Source organism: Elgaria multicarinata, chromosome 6 (genome assembly GCF_023053635.1).
Source record: "Elgaria multicarinata webbii isolate HBS135686 ecotype San Diego chromosome 6, rElgMul1.1.pri, whole genome shotgun sequence".
Lineage (NCBI taxonomy): Eukaryota > Metazoa > Chordata > Lepidosauria > Squamata > Anguidae > Elgaria > Elgaria multicarinata.
The window spans coordinates 98657486-98677769 of NC_086176.1; the positions used below are offsets into that span (position 1 = coordinate 98657486).

At 42.8% G+C, this 20284-nt stretch overlaps 1 protein-coding gene across 1 annotated transcript in view; it reads right to left on the reverse strand.

Moving 5' to 3' along the window:
* Positions 1 to 12934, reverse strand: part of OSMR (oncostatin M receptor) — a 32246-nt gene extending 19312 nt beyond the window's left edge. Inside the window, exons 1-6 of the mRNA XM_063128791.1 lie at positions 12865 to 12934; positions 10690 to 10859; positions 8460 to 8619; positions 6177 to 6443; positions 3530 to 3665; positions 1700 to 1854 (exon numbers count right to left, since the gene is read on the reverse strand). Coding sequence (XP_062984861.1) covers positions 1700 to 1854; positions 3530 to 3665; positions 6177 to 6443; positions 8460 to 8619; positions 10690 to 10859; positions 12865 to 12934 — 958 coding nt within the window. The remainder of the gene's footprint in view (positions 1 to 1699; positions 1855 to 3529; positions 3666 to 6176; positions 6444 to 8459; positions 8620 to 10689; positions 10860 to 12864) is intronic.
* Positions 12935 to 20284: the final 7350 nt, after the last annotated feature.

The window sequence follows — 20284 nt, forward strand, 5'->3', positions numbered from 1 at the left end:
GCACAGGAATGATCCCTGGACGATCCCTGGAAAAAAAGGCAGGTGTAAAAACGAACTGCTTCTCCAGCTCAGGTATTAATCCAAGCCAACTAAGAAATCAACTAATTTTCTCTTTCTACCCATCCACCTGCTCACCCACTTAACTGGCTCCTGCAGCTTCAGCAGCAGGACAGAGCCTATTGCATTTCCCAGCCCTCCGGGCATCTGGTTCGTGGCCAAGCACCCGGAGGAGGGAAGTAAAGAATCTCACATCCTTCTGCTGCACTGGAGCGGCAAAAGTAAGGCAAGGGAACAAACAGGAAGTCTGTGCATTTCTGAGCATTTGTCACTTTTGCTGAGAAATCCCGTCCCAATCAAGACTTGAGGAAGTACCCATCAGTAGAGACAGCTGTTTCTGTTCAAAACAGAGAGAAGCTGGATACCTATGAAACCCATTTTTATTTAGCCTTCACTGCTAAGGATGGACTGCTTTGAATTCCAGTCAACCCAAATCAACATTACCATTTAAGTTGTAGTGATTTCTGCTACCTGAACATTCCTGGTATGCTACGCCTTGGGTATGAAGAAAGTAGATCTCCAGATGTTTTTGACTTCAACCCCCTGCTAGAGTTGAATCATAGAATAGTAGAGTTGGAAGGGGCCTATAAGGCATTGAGTCCAATCCCCTGCTTAATGCAGGAATCCACCTTAAAATGCATACCTGATAGATGGCTGTCCAGCTGCATCTTGAATGCCTCTAGTGTGGGAGAGCCCACAACCTCCCTAGGCAATTGGTTCCATTGTCACACTGCTCTAACAGTCAGGAAGTTTTTCCTGATGTCCAGCCGGAATCTGGCTCCCTGTAACTTGAACCCATTATTCCACGTCCTGCACTCTGGGAGGATCAAGAAGAGATCCTGGCCCTCCTCTGTGTGACAACCTTTTAAGAATTTGAAGAGCGCTATCATGTCTCCCCCTCGGTCTTCTCTTCTCAAGGCTAAACATGCCCAGTTCTTTCAGTCTCTTCTCATATGGCTTTGTTTTCAGACCCCTGATCATCCTCATTCAAATATTTGGAGATCAATCTTCTGGGCTATGCCACTCTAACTTTGTTGCAATTGTTCAGCCCAAAGGGACCCTAAAACTTGGATCTTTGGCAGCCCTGGTGATGGAGTCAGTTTTAGACTCTCAATTTAATGGTCTTGTGAGCCTCATTTAGATAGTAGTGTGTTATACTTCACTGACTACAAAATATGGTAAGTCAGCTCTGCTGTGTTTGGGGGCCCTCCTGCTCATTCTGTTGTTGTTGCTCAGGACATCTGCCCCCAAATCCTGCTTTGATGGCACCAGTGGGTAACCCATGTCAAAATGGGGAAAAACAGGGGAGCAATTCAGAGCACTGGGGGTTCTGCATTTTCATCTGTTAAATTAACAAAAGCATTTAACTATGTCGTCATTTGCTTTCCTTCTGTTAGTGTCAAAGACAGTATTAGCCTTTAGTCACTGAGTGAATAAGATGGGCGGGGTGGGTGGAGAGATCGTGCTTGTTGAGATCTAGCAACTTGGGATTTCAGCCTGTCTTATAATTTTCTACACAGTGTAGAACTAGAGCATGTACTGCTCAATGCTTTGGAGATGTCAAGATATTACTTATATTTTAATTCAACATTTTTGACCCACTTGCAGTATCAAAATACTGGTGGAGAAAACAAACACTAACCTCTGTTGGTTACATCAAAAAACAGGTGAGTATCTTTCTGCCCAAGACAATTTTTGTATGTCAGGCTTAAATTGTATAACACTTGTTCTCCAATCTCAAATGAGCATGAATTTTGGCACATGTCACTGCAATTGCAATACGTTTTCGAAGAAGACCTTTGGAAACAGAAGGTAAAAGGTAAAAAAGGACTCAGTTTATTCTTCTTTTCAGTGAGAAAAAGGATATCAGTGAAGAGTTAAAGCTTCACAGTAGAAATATAGAAACCAGTGTTTTGAAATGCAAACTTTGTCACCACCCTGTTGTGAATACCTCCCTCCCTTCCCTCACCAGTCTTAACTATTTTATTTATTTATTTAATTGCATTTCATAGAATCATAGAATCGCAGAGTTGGAAGGGCCTACAAGGCCATCGAGTCCAACCCCCTGCTCAATGCAGGAATCCACCCTAAAGCATCCCCGACAGATGCTTGTCCAGCTGCCTCTTGAAGGCCTCTAGTGTGGGAGAGCCCACAACCTCCCTAGATAACTGATTCTATTGTCGCACTGCTCTAACAGTCAGGAAGTTTTTCCTGATGTCCAGCTGGAATCTGGCTTCCTTTAACTTGAGTCCATTATTCCGTGTCCTGCACTCTGGGAGGATCGAGAAGAGATCCTGGCCCTCCTCCTATACCACCCAACAGCCAGAGCTCTCTGGGCGGTTCACAAAAATTAAAACCATTCAAAGTATAAAACAACAGTATAAAACCATAATATAAAAGGCAGTGTTTTGCTATTTTATTGTTTTACTCTGTACAGCACCATGTACACTGATGGTGCTAAATAAATAAATAAATAAATAATTTGTCTACAAGACGTACTGATGGCAACCAAAATGGATGGCTTTAAAAGGAGGTTAGACAAATTCCTGGAGGGGAAAGCTATCAATGTCTACCAGTCCTGATGGCTATACACTACTTCCAGTATCAGAGGCAGTGTGCCTATGTTGCTGGGGAACATGGGTGGGAGAGTGCTGTTGCATTTGTGCCCTACTTGTGGTTTTCCTGTGGGCAGCTGGTTGTCTGCTATATGAACAGCATGCTTGACTAGATGGACCCTTGGTCTAATCCGGCATGGCTCTTTTATGTCCTTATATTGTTAACCAGGGTTTAAAATTCCCCCTTAACCAGGGTTTTACAAGTCCACTTCAAAGTCTGGTTTCATATTCTGTTTAAAGCAAGAATGCTAGTTAGTATCAACTGTAGTTAATAAGAAGAGCCATGCTGGGATCACATCAAGGGTCCATCTAGTCCAGCATTCTGTTCACACAGTGGCCAACAGGCTGCCCATGGGAAACCCACAAGCAGGACATGAGGGCAATAGTACCCTCTCATTCATGTTTACAGCAACTGTTGCTGTTGTTATTATTAATCGTCAAATATGTTTAGCATCAGAGCAGATGCAAAACCAGACCACAATTAAAGCAAATGAGATGGTGGGGGGAATTTGTGCCAGAGAGAGGATGAGAGAGGAAATGCACATTTCCTAAATTGCAAATGATGGTTTGCAGAAAGGAAGTACTGCATCTGCCCGAGGCCACCGTGAACCTAACTATAAACTCAGGACCCAAAGCTTGAAGGGATTTCCTCCATTCAAGTCCTTTGTGCCAATAATTAATTAGATAATTAATTTGATCCAACCTTCTGATAATCTGTTTTTGTCTTCTACCATCAATTTCTTCAACATCCTAGAATATTTCTTCTAAAGGTATCCCACAGTGCCTAACATATGGTTAATTCCTAAGGATTTCTCTTAACATCATCTGGACTTTAAGAATGTTTCAAGAATATTTACCTATCAGACAAAATGAAGTTTGCTCGACAGTTTTTAAGATTATTGTAAGTTTCTATTTGACCAGGGTTCCAAGTACACTTTAAGTTCACCATGTCTTGTGTTTCGCAGGATAGATCTTTGGGTATATCAGGTTGTCCTGTTGAAACAAGGCTGGGTTATAATGTTTCCTTCTTTCATTTTATTCTTACAAACACTTTTAAAGAAAGTTAAGGGTGGTGCCATAGCTCAGTGTGATAGCGCATGTGCTTTGCATGCAGATGTTCCCAGGTTCGATCCTGGCTTCTCCAGGTAGGGCAAGGAAAGGAATCCAGTCTGAAATAGCTGCTGCCAGTCAGTGTCGACAGAACTGAGCTAGATGGACCAATAGTCTAACTCAGCATAAGGCAGCTTCCTATGTTCTTATGCACACCATCCATGACCAGAGCATCATTTCAATCCCCACCAGAAAATTACAAGCCAATGAGTCATAGGTCACCACCCCACTACCCCTGCTTACTTCTCACCAGCAACAGAAAAACACTCAATAGAAATGGTCCTTGTTTGCATTGTGCCTTGAGAACAGAGATGTGGAACATTTTTGAATCTGAAACCAAAATTCAATTTCAAAGAAGCTCTCAGGGGCACATCCAGTGGTGGGTGGGGTCAAAGGCAAAAGTGGCCTGAGCCATAAATACAATAAATACCAGTAATACTTTGGTTAAAGGTCTTACTGCCACTAACTAATCCTTAGGAGAAGCATTTCAGCCTTTTAGAATAGGAGATATGCAAAAGCCAGGAAACCATCAAATGGTTGGCGCTCAGGGAAAAGCCATGTCTCTCAGGGGAATATCTCAAAAAAGGAAAAGGAGCAGGGGGGAAAAGGCAACCAAAATGATCAAGGGGCTGGAGCAACACCCTCCAAGAAAGCACTGTTTGGGACTTAATTGGGGTGGGGGAAAGATGGCTAACAATACAGGTATAAAATTATGCATGGTGTGGATTATGTGGATAGAAAGAGTTTTTCTCCTTCTCATATAATACTAGAAGCCATGATGCTGAATCACCCTATGAAACTGAACAGTGGACGATTCAGGACATAGAAACGGAAGTACTTTTCCCCCCACACAATCCATATTTAAACTATGGCATATACACCTCCAAGATTTGGCGGTGTCCACCAATTTAGATGGGTTTAAAAGGGGATTAGATAAATTCATGGAGAACAAAAGCTAGCAATCAGAATAAATCACACTGGTCTAGGTGGGTCAATGATCTGGCTTAGTAAAAGGCAGCTTTGTATATTCAAAAAGCACCAGATGGTGTTCGGTTACAACATTAAAGTCTCTGTACCCTTTTTGTCTAGGGATGTACAGGAATTTCATTTTTGTTCACAAATCATGCAAACATGTCACGTTCCCAATCCCGAATGTGAGCAGGAGCACTGTTTTTCGAGAAATTACCACAAATTCCTGAATTTGCAATCACGTTCAAAAAATGTGTAAAAAAAAAAAAGATGCATTTTCACGCTTTTTAGACAATGGGAAAAAGTGTGCCTGTTTGAAAAATACACACAGAAATGCATACTTTCCCCATTTGAAATGAACTCTTTTTCTATTCTAACAGGCTGAAAAACAGGTCAAAAATGCAATCAGGGGCAAACTGAAATGAGTTTCAAAACGATCTGAAGAACAATAAAATGATCCTCAATAATTAAACAATTAACCTGCCTCTCCCGAGAAAAGGGAAATAGAATTTAATTCTCTCATTTAAATAAGAGTCAGTTTAAAACACCAAGGTTAACTACAAGCCTATCCGAACAAAACTGTCTTTATCTGGCGGTGGAAGCTAAATGGAGAATGGGTCAACTGACTATCGCAATTCAGGGGTGTTGTCAGGAAAGGCACTCTTATGTATTCCAACTAAGAAAAGGACCTCTCGGTTACATCTTAGGGCACGATAAAATGGGAGACGTGGTACTTTAGGACAGGGGTCGCCAAAGCTTCCACAAAGCTTTTCACTTTCTGCACTCTTCCAAATATATATATATGACCAAGATATTGCAATTTTCTTCTTTTGATGGTATTTATTGTTTGTTTGTTTACACTTAGCTATTTCTCTCCTCTGCCACCTCTTCTTGACTAGCCAGGCCCTCACAGCAGCCATAATGCCACAAACTCCACGGGAGCCATTTTGTGGAGGTGACCTCAGTGGCTTCTCAAATTCCCAAATGTGCCCACTGGTCCCCAAAAGTTGGGGATCGCTGCTTTAGGATATGAGCTCTGGAACGCTCTTCCAGAACATTTGAGAACTACAAGTTCAATCGCAGCTTTTAAAGCTCAGCTGAAAACTTTTCTTTTTCCTAAAGCTTTTAAAACTTGATTTTGTTCTGACTTTTATACTGTTAGTTTTACTCTACCCTGTGCCTGTTTGGTGCATTCTCTTCCCCTTCTTATTGTTTTATTATGATTTTATTAGAATGTAAGCCTATGCGGCAGGGTCTTGCTATTTTATTGTTTTACTCTGTACAGCACCATGTACATTGATGGTGCTATATAAAATAATAATAATAATAATAATAATAATAATAATAATAATCACAAACATGAAACCAGCCTTTAAGAATAAAACATGTTCTTCTCAACAAAAACACCAGGTATTTTATGCTTACTGGTCACATAAAAGTATGTCAAATCATTGTCCATGCTGTCAGAGAAATTACAAGCCACCAGGATGGGATCTGGATGTGAACGTGGAACATTTTCTTCAGTAAATGTTATTCTTTGTTGCCTTGGAGTGTTAATTATCTTGTAAAATAAATAAGAAGTTACATGTTTGTTTTTCTTCGCAATGCAGCAAAAAGTGACACTGGAACCTTCTTCAGCAATCTTGGACCTTGGGAAAATGTAACTATTGCTGTCAGACAGGGCATTCAGGCCTGAGCAAGGTGACAGAAAAAAGATTCAGTTCTGGTTATTACATTCTACAGAGGTCTTGTGGGAGTTTGCTTGTATGGTGAAATGCATTTGGATACAATGTTAGACTGTGGAGGTTGAAGCGAAGGTATATAATAATACTTAACATTAACCTAGTGCTTTCCGGTGTTCAAGCACTTCCTTTATGCGAGAGGGAACCCTGACTGGACCAGTGTGTTTAAAAACACACACACAGAGAAAAGACATCACACCAGTTTTAAATCTGAAAAAAATGGTAACACTTGTCCAATCCGATGCCACTTGTCCATTCTCCAAAGCAGCTACAGGGGGCTGCTAATCAGTAATACTAATTTTAAACAATAGAAGAGAGAGCCTGATCACAGATCTTCCCCCATGATGTGAAATTTGGCTCTCAGGTAGTGCAGAAGGGGAAGACCTCTGCCTCGGAAAGCCACCATCAGATGAAATATACTGGGCGAGATAAACCAGCGGTTTGACTAGGTATAAGTAAGGACATATGAGAATTTTGGTTTTGCACACAAAACACAGAAGCATGTCCTGTCCGAAGCCCCCAGTGCAAGCACTTGTCCGCTATTTTTTTACATCAATTATCGAACACGTGCACGTTCTTCTCATTCCCAAGTCCCAGTTCGATTTGCGCAAATTTCCTAATTTGTGCATTCCTCAGCAGACTACAGCCATTTCTACACCTGCCTTTTTTCCAGGAATCGTCCCGGGATCATCCCTGTGCATGCAAATGACACACAGGGGATCCCGGGAGCAGGCAGGGACAATCCCTCCATTTTCCTGGGATAATCCTTAGGTGTAGAAAGGGCCTGAATCATCTCAGCTTTAGTCTATGGAGGAAATTCTGGGAGATTGAACAGCAATCGCAAAAAGGAATCAGGCACGAGACGAGTGGCGAGGTGACGTACGAAGAATCCTAGCGATCTCGAACATCACTTGTTCGCCATCCCTAGCCATCAGGCAGAGGTGGAGAACTTGTGGTCCTCCAGATGTTGTTAGACTCCCAACTCCCATCAGCCCCAACATGGGCATTGGTTAAGAATAATGGGAGCTGTAGTCCAAAACCATCTGGAATGCCACAGATTCCTCATACCAGGCATAAATTGAAATTACTATAAGCATTATGTGCTATCGGTATTCTTTATAATTATTCTAGAGCTTTACAGAGCACAGGAGGTTATATACCTGCCCTGAGTGGCTTACAATCTGTCATTTGAGATGGGAAGACAAGGAGGGACAAGGAGGCCCAGGCACATAGGAAAGAATATGCATTATTTCACTGACACCTACTTATTCTCAGGACTTTGGAACTAGGTGTGTGTGATAAAGGCTCCATGAAACCCAAGAAGGGATTTGAAGGAGGAGCAAAAGGTGGCATCATGGTGGTGTTGTGGGTGGTTTATGTGGGTTACTTGCAATTTCTTTCATGGAAGCCACTTCCTGTGACTCAGGATGCAATCCTATGCATGTTTAGACAGAGAAGGACCTTTTCCTGTATAATACATGCATTGGATTGCACCCTCAATTATTTATCTGAAGGCATCAAAAAGAAACACCCAATTATCCATAGACACAAAGTGTCTGTCTTCATAAAATGTTTTCTTAACAGGAAATTTTGGAGTGCACAACAGAATGAGCAGCCAATGGGTCCTCCCTGCAGCACCTGCACCCTCAGCATTTGCTCTGGATGGTAGGGGGACCCCCTGGAGTTCATTTTGAGAGAGAACAGAGGTTGCCAGGGGGAAGAAAAAGTCCCATCAAGCCTGCTCACACAATGTTTGGATTCCACCCAATATCTGTGGGTTCTTATGATTTTACTAAAAACTGTTGATTTTCATTTCACCAGAAAATATCTTATGTTTTTAGCTCAGTTTGTAAGTGCAGTAAACATGCTTCACTGGAAATGCTATGCGAGATGTATTCAACTCTGATGTTTCCTCCAACCTGCACTACGTTATATTTCATGCTTTACATTGACAACATCTGCTTACCATCCACCTTCCCCCATGGACTCCAATTACTCCAATGTTCAGAACGTGTCACCCTGCCCCTGACTCTTACTCCATGTATCACACACTCTAACCGTACTTCAGAATACCAGCTCCATTTCAGAGGTTGATCTGATTTATTGAGAGTTGTTCCATAATTCTCCTAAAAAATACAAAATGCAAACAAGGCAATTGGAAAGGAACAGGGAACAATGAGACAATATATACACGGGGCTCATATGATTTCAATGTTTCTATCCAAAGAGAGAAAACTAAAACTTGGAAGAAAGACTCAGAGCTGCTTCAGACGTGATACTGATTGCAGACAGATGAGGACTCCACTTTTTGTTCCCTAAGACTGTCATGTTTGAAATACAGCTTTCACATCGGTCCATCCAGATATCACAGAGAAGCTGCAGTTTGGCTGTCGGAGCCAGGCTGCAGGGTCACACTCCTCTTCGTCCTCTGCTCTTATTCTTTCCTCACTTTCTGGTTCACAAGAACCACACCATTTTTTTTCTTTTTTACAAAAGCGCTACATGGCTTTGGTCCCAAGTACTTGAAGGAATGTTTACTCCCATCTCAACCTGCCCATGTGGTGAGACCATTGAGCAAAGCTCTCCTCCAGGTGCCTCTGCCATCTGAAGTAAGGCACAAAGCAGTATCAGAGAAAAGGTCTTCTCGGTGGTGGCTCCTTGTTTATAGAGCTTCTTCCGCAGAGTGGCTCCTCTGGCATCTTCTCTGCTATCTTTTAGGCACTAAGAGCTGTGGTTTGTTTCAAAAATGAAACATCTTCAAACTCCTCTTGCATATGAAAGAAGGGGGGAAGGGAGAGTTCAGTTAGAATCAGGCCAAATTGTGTTTAAAGAAAATGTTTAAACATAAATGTTTAATTATGTTTAAAGAAAATGACTGTAACTCTGTCAAACCAGAGGCAGAAGTAACCTTCTGAGGCAGATTGCTAACAGGGCAGAAAACTGCTAACAGGACAGAAAATGCAAGCAGGCATAGAATCATAGAACCAAAGAATAGTAGAGTTGGAAGGGGCCTATATAATAAGGCCATTGAGTCCAACTCCCTGCTCAATGCAGGAATCCACCCTAAAGCATCCCTGACAGATGGTTGTCCAGCTGCCTCTTGAATGCCTCTTGTATGGGAGAGCCCACAACCTCCCTAGGTAACTGGTTCTATTGTCGTGCTGCTCTAACAGTCAGGCACGCAAGCTCTGAACCACAATTTGCCTTTTGGAACATCTGGGAGTTCAAACAATTGTCTGAGTTCTAAGCGCAAACCATGCTTTGGAGGAATGTTTGAACTGAGATGGTGGCTCAGTTCAGACAACACATTTCTCAACGGTGGTTTTAGAACTCCACAGTGGAGTTTTTACACCACCATTGAGAAATGTAACGGTGGAGTTCACGTAACGGTGGAGTTCTTTTGGAAAACACTCCACACAGAAAACTCTCCATACAGAATATCCACGCTGTGCAGAGGAGAATTCCTGCACAACCATTGTGTTGTATGTTGTGTGGCGGGCTCCGTGAGTTCTCCATTGCATTGAGTCAACTTTTCCCACTGGGTACAGAGTTCCCTGGCAAGAGCAGCAAAAGGAGTGAGTGCCATTCTAGGAGAGCCACCAGGATTGTTTTTTTTTTTTTGCAGCAATGGCTGATGGGATACCATCGGGAGGGCTGGGGGAGGAGAGAGAGTGGAGGAACTGTCAATCATACATCATGATGGAGTTTACTTATCTCCACGGTAGCCCACAGTCACACAACAGTGGAGTTAGAACATGTTGTGTGGGGAGAGCCCTCTAAAAACTCAAACATTGAGTGGAGTTTTCACACTGCGTTGACTAATGTGTTGTCTGAACTGAACCAGTGTTTAAGCATAATTTCAAGAGAAATGTTTGCATCATCAAAAACAAAGATAGAGACGTGTAAGGAATAAAGTGTACTGAGGAAATACACTCCTCTGCACTTAAGGCAGGCTAAGGAATAGGCATTGTGATTAGACTGCATTAAGAATCTTGGCTTAAGAACCCAACGAAGAACAAGAGCTATCTCCAGTCTGCATTCAAATGCTTTGCTGTTTCTAATGCAGACTTAAAAATGTGTCTTCAATTACAAGTATAGAAGGGTCTGTGTATGTATAAAAAAACTGTGCCTTCGCTTTACCTTGATTCTGGAAATTACATAAATTAAAGAACCTTATTTTTCAGAAAAATACTTACAGAAAAGACAATATTATTCTCTTCAGTTCTATAGACTTGGATATTAAAAACCACTTCTGTTCCAGATAGATTTGCTTTGGAATCATCAGTAACATCCCATTCCACTAATAGCATCTGAAGAGGAAGGTCCATGGAAATATTAAGGTTTGTAAGTTGAAGTACACTGTTACCTTAGGGAGAAAAGAATGGATAGTTAACAGGGAAAACAACAACAACTCACTTTAATATTTCAGAATCTGTGAAGCAGTTTTATATTTACATAGAAATATTTCCACCAGCTTTGGTGTAACATTGGACCCTATATTTAGTTATATTTTATAGCATTTTTATTCATGCATTTCTTTTTCACAGTTTTGTATTGCTTCTATCTTGTAAACTGCCTTGAGAGGGATCTATCCTTAACAGCCTAAACATCATTTTAAATTAAACAAATCAATTCTGGTGGCCAAACTACACGTGACATTAGACACCCATGGCTCACCGTTGAGCGTACAATTTTTCTTTCACAAACAGCCATGATGGCTGGGAATAGTGGGAGTCGTAGTTCAACTACTTCTGAGGGGCACTAGACTGGGAAAGGCCATTATACACTTCCTACGAATGCATTTGGATGACTTACCCTGACTTTCAGGCCGGCTAAAACACAGCACCACACACAGAACTGCCACCTGCAATACCAAATGGTCCATTTCTTTTCTTTGAATCCTGTGCTTAGACACTTTATCCATTATCTTCAGCAGTCCAGGACTATTGTTTTCAAACAATATTACGAAATAGACCTAAATAAAAGCAGATTGGAACAATCAGTGGATGCTGTCTAGGGCAGGTGGAGAACCTCAGGCCCATGGGAGAAATTCAGCCCTCCTGGGATTTCAACCCAGCCCTCCATGGTTCTCTATATGGCTCCACTCCTTTTCCCTTAGCCACCAACCATTTCCCGGCTTTTGCACAGTTTCCCCTCAATTCTAAAAGGTTGAAATGCCTCTTCTGAAGCTTACTTGTAGTAAGAGCTTTAAGTTATGGGATTCGAGTTAACACAGGCTACACCAGCGCTTTCCTGGAGCCCTACATTAGGCTGCTTTGCACATTAACAATAAGCCAGGATTCTTCAATAAGCTTGTGTGTGCTGCTCGATTGCTCCCGCATGGCTCCTCCTACCAGCAGGAATCTATCAAGTCTGGAATCATAAGCCAAGGACAAGCTTTACGGAAACAGCAAGAGCTTTTCCTCTGAGCTATGTAAGATGCTTTTGCAAGTTCAGGCATAATCCTGTGATGCCAACAGAAAAACCGCTCCTATGTAGCTAATGACATTATCCACTTGGCATGATATATTCTCCTTATAAGGATATCAGCCTAGTTCAACTGTTGGGAATAAAATGACAGTATGGTATAGTACAGGGGTGGAAAATGTTGTTGCTCTGTAGCCATTCTAGATGCCATTTTATTTTATTTTAAATTTTGGTGCCATGGGTGGGGGAGAGGCATGACCCATGGAGGGGGGTAGTGGGACAAAATGCCCTCTGCATCTCCTGGAGTTGCCCACCTCTGGGACAATGGCTAGGGTGTAAAACAAGGATCAGGAGGACCTGGGTTTAAATCCCCACAAACTTAATTGCTCAGTATCTCTCAGTTCATTCCACCTCATGGAGTCGTTGTGAAAATAAAACAGAAAAAGCCCATCTACACTACCCTGAGCAGGAAGCATGGACAGATAGATATGGCATTGAGAAAGAACATTTCCAGTTCTTTCTGTATTTAATTACAACAACCTTCTATTTGCACCAGTTTCTGATATTTCTACCAAAATATAAATGTTTATTTTTGATTCTTAAGCAATTTCCCTGCCTATTATACCACTGCACAGACCTATTACAGCTGCTCTTGCAATAACACAACACTTTAAGAATTTACATCCAAAACAAGTTTAAGAAGTCACACAGCAATTCATAGATGCAGATCACAGTCAATCTGTGTATAAGCTACTGGCACACATCCAGTAGCACATCTAGGTGGCCCTGCCAAGAGACTCCATCTTAACATGGCCATATGCCCATTCAGGCCACCTTCACACAGGAGTTATCCCCACCAAGACTCCATAGAATCCTCCTGCAATATACATACATGCATACATACATACACATGAGTGCTGTTTTCTCATGTCACATTCCTCTACCTTCCCCCTTCACTTGTATGGTTTCTGTCACTTGTACAGAAGGAACTCTCAGCATCTGCCTTTTCAGCATGCCGGATTCTGTCTGACTTGCGACAACCAAGCATAAGTGTGAACAAGTGGATAACTGAGTTGCTCAGGTAATGGAAGCCATACCCAGCAGAGCAAGCTGGAAAAGCAATATCACATGCAAGGTGGTGAGAGTGGGTGCACAACTCAAACCTAGTAGCACTTTTGGCTGCTAGGACTGAGATAAACCCCGCTCTGGCAAGCCTACCAAACCTGCATAGCTCGGCAAGCCTCTTGCACCAATGACCTTTCATCTTATGAAACAAAATGCTGACAGACATTTCTCTATTTGGGTTTTGTATAATGAACAAGACAGGAAATGGCTGCAGGCGTACACCTTTGTAATGTTTCAATGGCCATATCAAATGAGTTTGAATGAACAGGTCTTGGGAGGCTTGCAAGGTTTATGCTTCACGATAGATATTCAAGGATATACAGAACCAAGCTAGATGTTATATGGGAGGCACATGTAGCAGTCTTGGAATGCCTTTTTTAAAAGAACAAAATTATAAGCGGCAGCAGAAAGCTGTGGATTTGATCCGGGGAGCGGTAAAAGTGATGCTTAGCCCTTTCCCCATAACCACTTTTCAAATCAGTTTGGCCTCACCAAGAACAGATGCAGGTAGAAAACACTCAGAGAGGAAAGGGTTAAGAGCCTTTCTCCACCACTGTTTTTCTGCTCAGACTGGCAGCCTCCTAGATCAGCTTTTCATGAAAACAAAACAGGGAGATGGTTCCATGCAAGACACACCCCTAAGACTGCATCATATGGTCAATCCAATCTAGGACCATCTACTTTGAAAGTGGTTCTCCAGGAACAAAGGGAGAGATCTTTCCCAGTCTTTCAATGAGAGCTTCGAACCTTTCAGCTAGAGCAAGGGTGGGCAACTTGTGGCCCTCCAAATGTTTTGGGGTACAACTCCCATAATCCCTCACCTTTGGCTATGCTGGCTAAGGCTGATGGGAGTTGTAGGCCAAAACATTTGGAGGGCCACAAGTTGTCTAACCCTGAGTTAGAGAAACCAAGAATCCTACCTAGCATGGGATCTACAGATGCAAAGGAAATACTCTATTTCTGAGCTATCACTAGGGTTGCAGACATTTCAACTGGCCCTGGCCAGATCTACACCAAGCAGGACATGACACTTTGAAAACATTTTGAAAACTGCTTATCGAGTGTTCCCTGGGCCCCAACAGTTGTCACTACTGTAATAAACCATTTTAAAGCAGTAGTATAGATCCTGCCCCTGCCACTGTAACTTTAATGCATGCAGGAATAAAGAGGGTCAGGCTTCTCTCAATGCTTTTATTGCCATGCTGCTAAATTTCTGCATGTCAAGCTGCTACTTCAGAAATAGTGACTAAACAAAGAGGAAATGGAAAGAAAGCATAAAATAAGTGTCTTTTGGAAAATAAAGGAATACATAAGGTAGGATGACCATATGGAATACTAGAGTGACCGGATACCAAAGAAATCGCCAAGGGTCGAATATATGTGACACAGAAAGATTTGTGATCCCCTAAATTAAAGAGAGAGAGAGAGAGAGAGAGAGAGAGAGAGAGAGAGAGAGAGAGAGAGAGAGAGAGATTGAGAGATTTATTTCAAAGCTGCCAAGGGATGCTCCAGTTTTGATTGGAGAAGTAGCACCGGGGGAGATGGTGTTTAACTCTTCTCCTTGCCCAGTGTTTCCAGACTAAATCCACCCCTCTGAAGGTCCTATTTGCCCACTAAGGGAAAAAGACAAGCATGGGACAGGTACATCTCCCCCAATCCCACCACAGGGTTAACAGGAGAACTCAGCAAACAATATGGAGGAAGAGTTAAACCCTCTCCCCCAACACCAGAATTGCTCTGATCAACATCAAAACCACCCTGCCAAGTAAAGCACTGTGCAAAGCAAGAAAAGAATAATCTTTTTATTTATTCAAGCCTCCCCCAGCCAGGTGCCCTCCAGATGTGTTGGAGTTCAGCTCCCATCATCCCCAGTCAGCACGGCTAGGGGGTGACAGCACCAGGATGGAGAAGGCTTGTATCCCATCTATTTCCCTGAGCAGGAACTCAAGGTGGAGAGCAGATAAAATCAGTAATATTTAAAACAATCTTAAAGACCCAAATTAGTAAAGATTGGTAACAATTTGCAAGAGCAGCAACTAACCATAAAATCAAAACCAGCAACATACCACATCCCTGTTAATTCTCTCAAATGCTCCTCCTTATTCTCTTTTTGTTGCACTGTGGAAGCCTGCTTTTAATTTCCTGTTTCTCCTTCTTTCGCAACCACACCAGTCAGGAAGAAATGTTATTGTTGGTTGCTGTTGATCTCATATGTTGCTGGCATTGTGAAGATAATAGCCCCAATGCCAGTAAGGAAGAGCCGACAAACGAATAAATGGCAGGAAAGGTTCCACTGAGGCAAATCAGATTATGAGAAAGAAAATGGGAGGTTTCACTAATGAAAGTTCTTGTGGTTTATATTTTTAATACTTCCCCTGACCGAAGCGATGTAACACAGGAAGCTGTCAGACTATCTGGCTATCTAGTTTAGTATTGCCTAACTACACCAGCATTTGCACTCTGGATATGTTGGACTGCAATGCCCATCATGCCCAGCCATCGTGGCTGATCTACACTGATGGACAGTGACTCTCCAGGGTTTCAGTCCTTTGCAGACCTGCTTAGATGCTACTCAGTTCTGGTACTCAAAACAAATTCCTGGGCTCAGGTTTCTTTAATTCCAAGACCCTGTTCAGACGACACACTAAGCCACAGTTGTATGAACTGTGAACCACTCCTAATCACGGTGTCTACATAACCACAGTTTAGGGTGACCATATGAAAGGACAGGGCTCCTGTATCTTTAACAGTTGCATAGAAAGGGGAATTTCAGCAGGTGTCATTTGTATATATAGAGAACCTGATGAAAATCCCTCTTTATCACAACAGTTAAAGCTGCAGGGGCCCTGCCCTCTTTTAAATCTGGTCACTCTAGTATAGCTCCTGCAGCTTTAACTGTTGTGATGAAAAGGAAATTTCACCAGGTTCCCCATATATACAAATGACACCTGCTGAAATTTCCTTTTCAGTACAACTGTTAAAGATACAGGAGCCCTGTCCTCTTTTCCTATGATCACTCTACCACAGTTTAAACACGCTTACTAACTATTTACTGCAAAAGAGTTAGCAGCCTAACCATGGCTCAGCATGTTGTCTTAACAAGCCCATTGTGTTATGTCTTTTTCACCAGGCTCTATTTGGTGTGGGACTTCTGTTTTAAAGATGTCCTTTTGTATCAGATCAGAAATCTGTTTGTCCAGCGTTTTTTCTAATAGCAGCCAGCCAGATGCTTCTGGGAAGTTTACACACTCTTTCTCCTAACTTTAAAGCTGCCTCATAGGTGTATGGTGAGACTTTCTCCCAGGTAGTTGTGTATGGGAACACAGCCCAGACGATGGATCTCCTGCATCACATCTGTTTTGGGGCTTCACATCCAAACTTTTCCTTTGGAAACCATATATTGTTGCTGGGAAAATTCATTTCCACACTGTCTACTGTGAGGATTATATCTAAGCTCAGAGGGGAAGTCCGAGAGAGGTGGCAGATGACATCAATGTCTACAGAAAGGAGCAAGGGAGTACAGTTCCACCCCACTGCAAAATAAGCCATATGCTCCAGATTCCCAGCTTTCATTAAACAAAAAAGCAAGTCTCTAGCCCTTGTAGAACTCGAGATATGAGGCAAATTGTACAGCCAGGATTCTTCATTTTGTGAGAAAATTGCCTGCTCCCAACTTTCAGTGTTTTTAACCAATGAAGGAAGAATGAAGTCATAGCAATAGTTATCACACCCATTGTCTGTTTGTGTTTTCCCTTTTGGGTGTATTAAGATTGCTGGCAGTCTTCCCTGTTATAAAATAATTGTAGCTTCATTAAAAGCGAGAGAAAACAAATTTAGTGTAGCTGAATTTGGGCAGTAGCGTGTTGAGCAAAACACAAAAGGCAGAAGCAAAGACAAGAGTCTAACTCAGGTCTTGCTAATAATGTATGTTTCTGAGTTTATAAACATTTTAAAAATTACCCTGACAATAAGCGAGAACAAAGTTCATCACTATTATACCCATATTGCAGGAAGCAGGGTGGTGGCTGAGAAAGTGTAGGTTACAACAGTCCTGCAAGTTTCTCCAGTGTTGCTATTTCCAGTGTGTATAGGGGTGGGAGGTGGGAATAGAGTAGTGAATGACAACTCTGCAGTGTAGCCCACTCCTGGTGTGTTAAGTGTTTCCAGGAAATGCAGATAGGGCTGTAAAGTTGATTGTAGCAGCACTGCAACTTAGTAAAGGGTTGTTTGTGTGTATATAACTTTAAGAGACCCTGCCATTTTTTAGCTTTATTTATTTATTTATTTATTTATTACACTTTTATACCTTCCCACAGCCGAAGCTCTCTGGGCGGTTCACAAAGGGTTGATAAAGCCCAAGTGGAACCTCTCTGTCATCTCTCTCTTAGTGCTGTCCTTGTCCCTCAGAAGTTAGTGTTTTCTCATGTACTGTAGTAATAAATAACCCTGTAAAGAAGGTAATGTGCAAATAGGTGACCCTATGGAAATGAGGACAAGGCTCCTAAATCTTTAACAGTTGTATTGAAAAGGGAATTTCAGCAGGTGTCCTTTGTATGCATGCAGCACCTGGTGAAATGCCCTCTTCATCACAACAGTGAAAGCTGCAGGAGCCCTGTTCACTTTAGTTTCTGGCAGGACTCTTGCAGCTTTAACTGTTGTGATGAAGAGGGCATTTCAGCAGGTGCTGCCTGTATACAAATGACACCTGCTGAAATTCCCTTATTAATGAGCTCCCTAAGGGGGTTCACCATCTACACTATATTCTTTCAGATGCAATTTTAAATTTGCTGTTGTATATTCGTATTTCTGCACTGCTGCTGATTTTATCCTGGTTGTACTTTTATATTGTATTTTATATCCTGTTTTTATACTGCTTGTTTTATACTTTGGTTTTAATTTTTGTGAACCACCCAGGAGCTTCGGCTATTGGGCAGTATAGGAATGCAGTAAATAAATAAATAAAATAAGTAAATAATAAAAGTGCAACCATACACAAAATCTGCAGTTCCAGAAAATCTATATGCAATTCTAGGAAAAATATGTAATTCCGTAAGAAAATTGTAGCAGTTCAAAATTCAAGGCATGCAAAAGTTGTACTGTTGGCTGGTGTAAAAAGTGGCGGATAACAATGTATCTTATGTGAATTGCCCAAAGAGCTTCGGCTATAGGGCGGTATACAAATGCAATAAATAAATAAATGTCAAAAGCAAATTGAGTCGCCACGCTCTTCTAGAATCCTAAACTCAGATCAAACATACCCATTTCTCCTCCCCCTGCTAAAGATACACTCCACTGACTTGATTGCTGCTCTGTAAAGCTGCCTTCCTCAAATCCAGACGATTTGAACTTCAACTCCCATCATCCCTAGCCCAATGATTAAAGGCACAGGAGTCGCGCTACGGTGCAAGTGGGGAGAATATTCCGAATGAGCTGTCCTGAAGGGCGGGGGGAGAAGACGACGGAAGGAAAGGGGCCCATCGGATTTAGAAAAGAGACTCAGATACTCACGGAGCCTGCAGCCTGAGAAAACTTCCAATGGGGACGGGATGGAGGCCCCGCGGCGGCAACGTCCCACTTTACACGGGGAACGCATGTGGGGAAAGCCGGCGTGAGAGTCCGAGGACACGCTCCGCCCTTCCAACGCCTCGGGTTTCTCTCCGCCTTTAGTCTACAAAGGCTATGAGGGGGAGGAAGAAGAAGAGTCCTGGGGAGGAGAACGAACGGCTGGAGGGATAAAGACACGAAGCCGCGGCCACGCCGGCCTCCCCGCTCGTTCCCCGCGACCTCTTTTGTTGTTTGAGGGAACGAATATCGTGGGGACGTGTCACGTGTACTTTCGCGGTTCGGTGTCCCCACCCAATTTCTGATGGAATGAGCTGGAGTTCGGAGGAAAGAGGGAAGGAAGTCGGCGCTTGCGAAAGCTTTCCTGCCACTCCTCTTACGCGTCGTTCAGCTGAGGCTGGAGGTTTTTTTCCTACACAGAAGGCGGTTTTCTGGGAAGAATTCCCCCTACTCGCCTCTGCCTAGCGCCGGGAGGTGAGCGCTCGGCTTCGCTCTCTCCGTCCTCACCCGCTGACGAGAAATCCCGAATAGGACCCAACAGGCACGCAACGGACTCACACGTGCAACACCAGCCCTTCATTTTAAATAGGTGTTGGACTGGGACTCGGGAGATCCAAATTCAAATCCCCCCACTCAGCCTTGAAGTTCGCTTGGGTGACTTTTGGCCAGTCACTCTCAGCCTAACCTACTTCACAGGGTTGTTAGGACAACATGGAGAGGAGGACCATGTAAGCTGCCCTGGGTTCCTCTGGCACGAGGAAAAAGCTGAGATATAAATGCAATGATAAAAATAATAATATGCAGCCTTTCATTTTATTTATTTATTTTTTAAAAACTATTCAGTATAGCTAGTTAGGCATGTACAGATACTCATTTAAAATTATTATTATTAAAAATATTCTTTTCTATAATGAAATGGTGCTTATTTCCATGTAAATGTGTTTGGCAGTGGGGTAGCAGAAGCAAACTTTTTATCGCTGTTGTCATGATGGTGTTATGATTTCAGTGAGTTTAAAATAGGGGTGTGCACGGACCCCCCGCTCCGCTTCACTTGCAGATCCGCCATTTTCCGGATCGGGCCGCTCCGCCCCGCCCCCGCTCCGCCCACTTCCGCTCCGCTCCGCCCGGAGCTCCGGATCCGGATCCGGAGCTCCGTTTCCCCCCCCCCATAGGCTTGCATTGAAAGCTAAAAAATTATACAACTTTTTTTCTGTTCAAGTTAGAAACCTCATGTTTGGCACCATGACACCTCATGGGGATATACACACGCATGCCAAGTTTCAAAGCAATCCCATCATCCCCTGATTTTTGGCGAATTTTTGAAAATCGGGCACCCCACACACAACATCCCTGCGAGGTGGGCAGGGGAGGAGGGAGGGAAGGCAGGCAGGCATGCAGCTGGCATTTCTGGGGGCATAAGGAAGTGAGCCAAGGATAAGCCAGTAATGCATATAAAATGGAATAAATCAATAAATAAACAAAGGAGGGGTGGAATTAAAAGCAGCAGTGTTGCTCAATAAACAGCAAGAAGAATTTTTTTAAAAAGGCTATATCTGTCTTTTACCAGCAATAGGGGGACGTGCCCGGGGGAGGGGGAAGTAGCTGCCAGTTCAAGACACTGACAGCCACCAACAGCTCCGAGAAGAAGTAAAACGCTCACTTCGACTCAGAACAGGC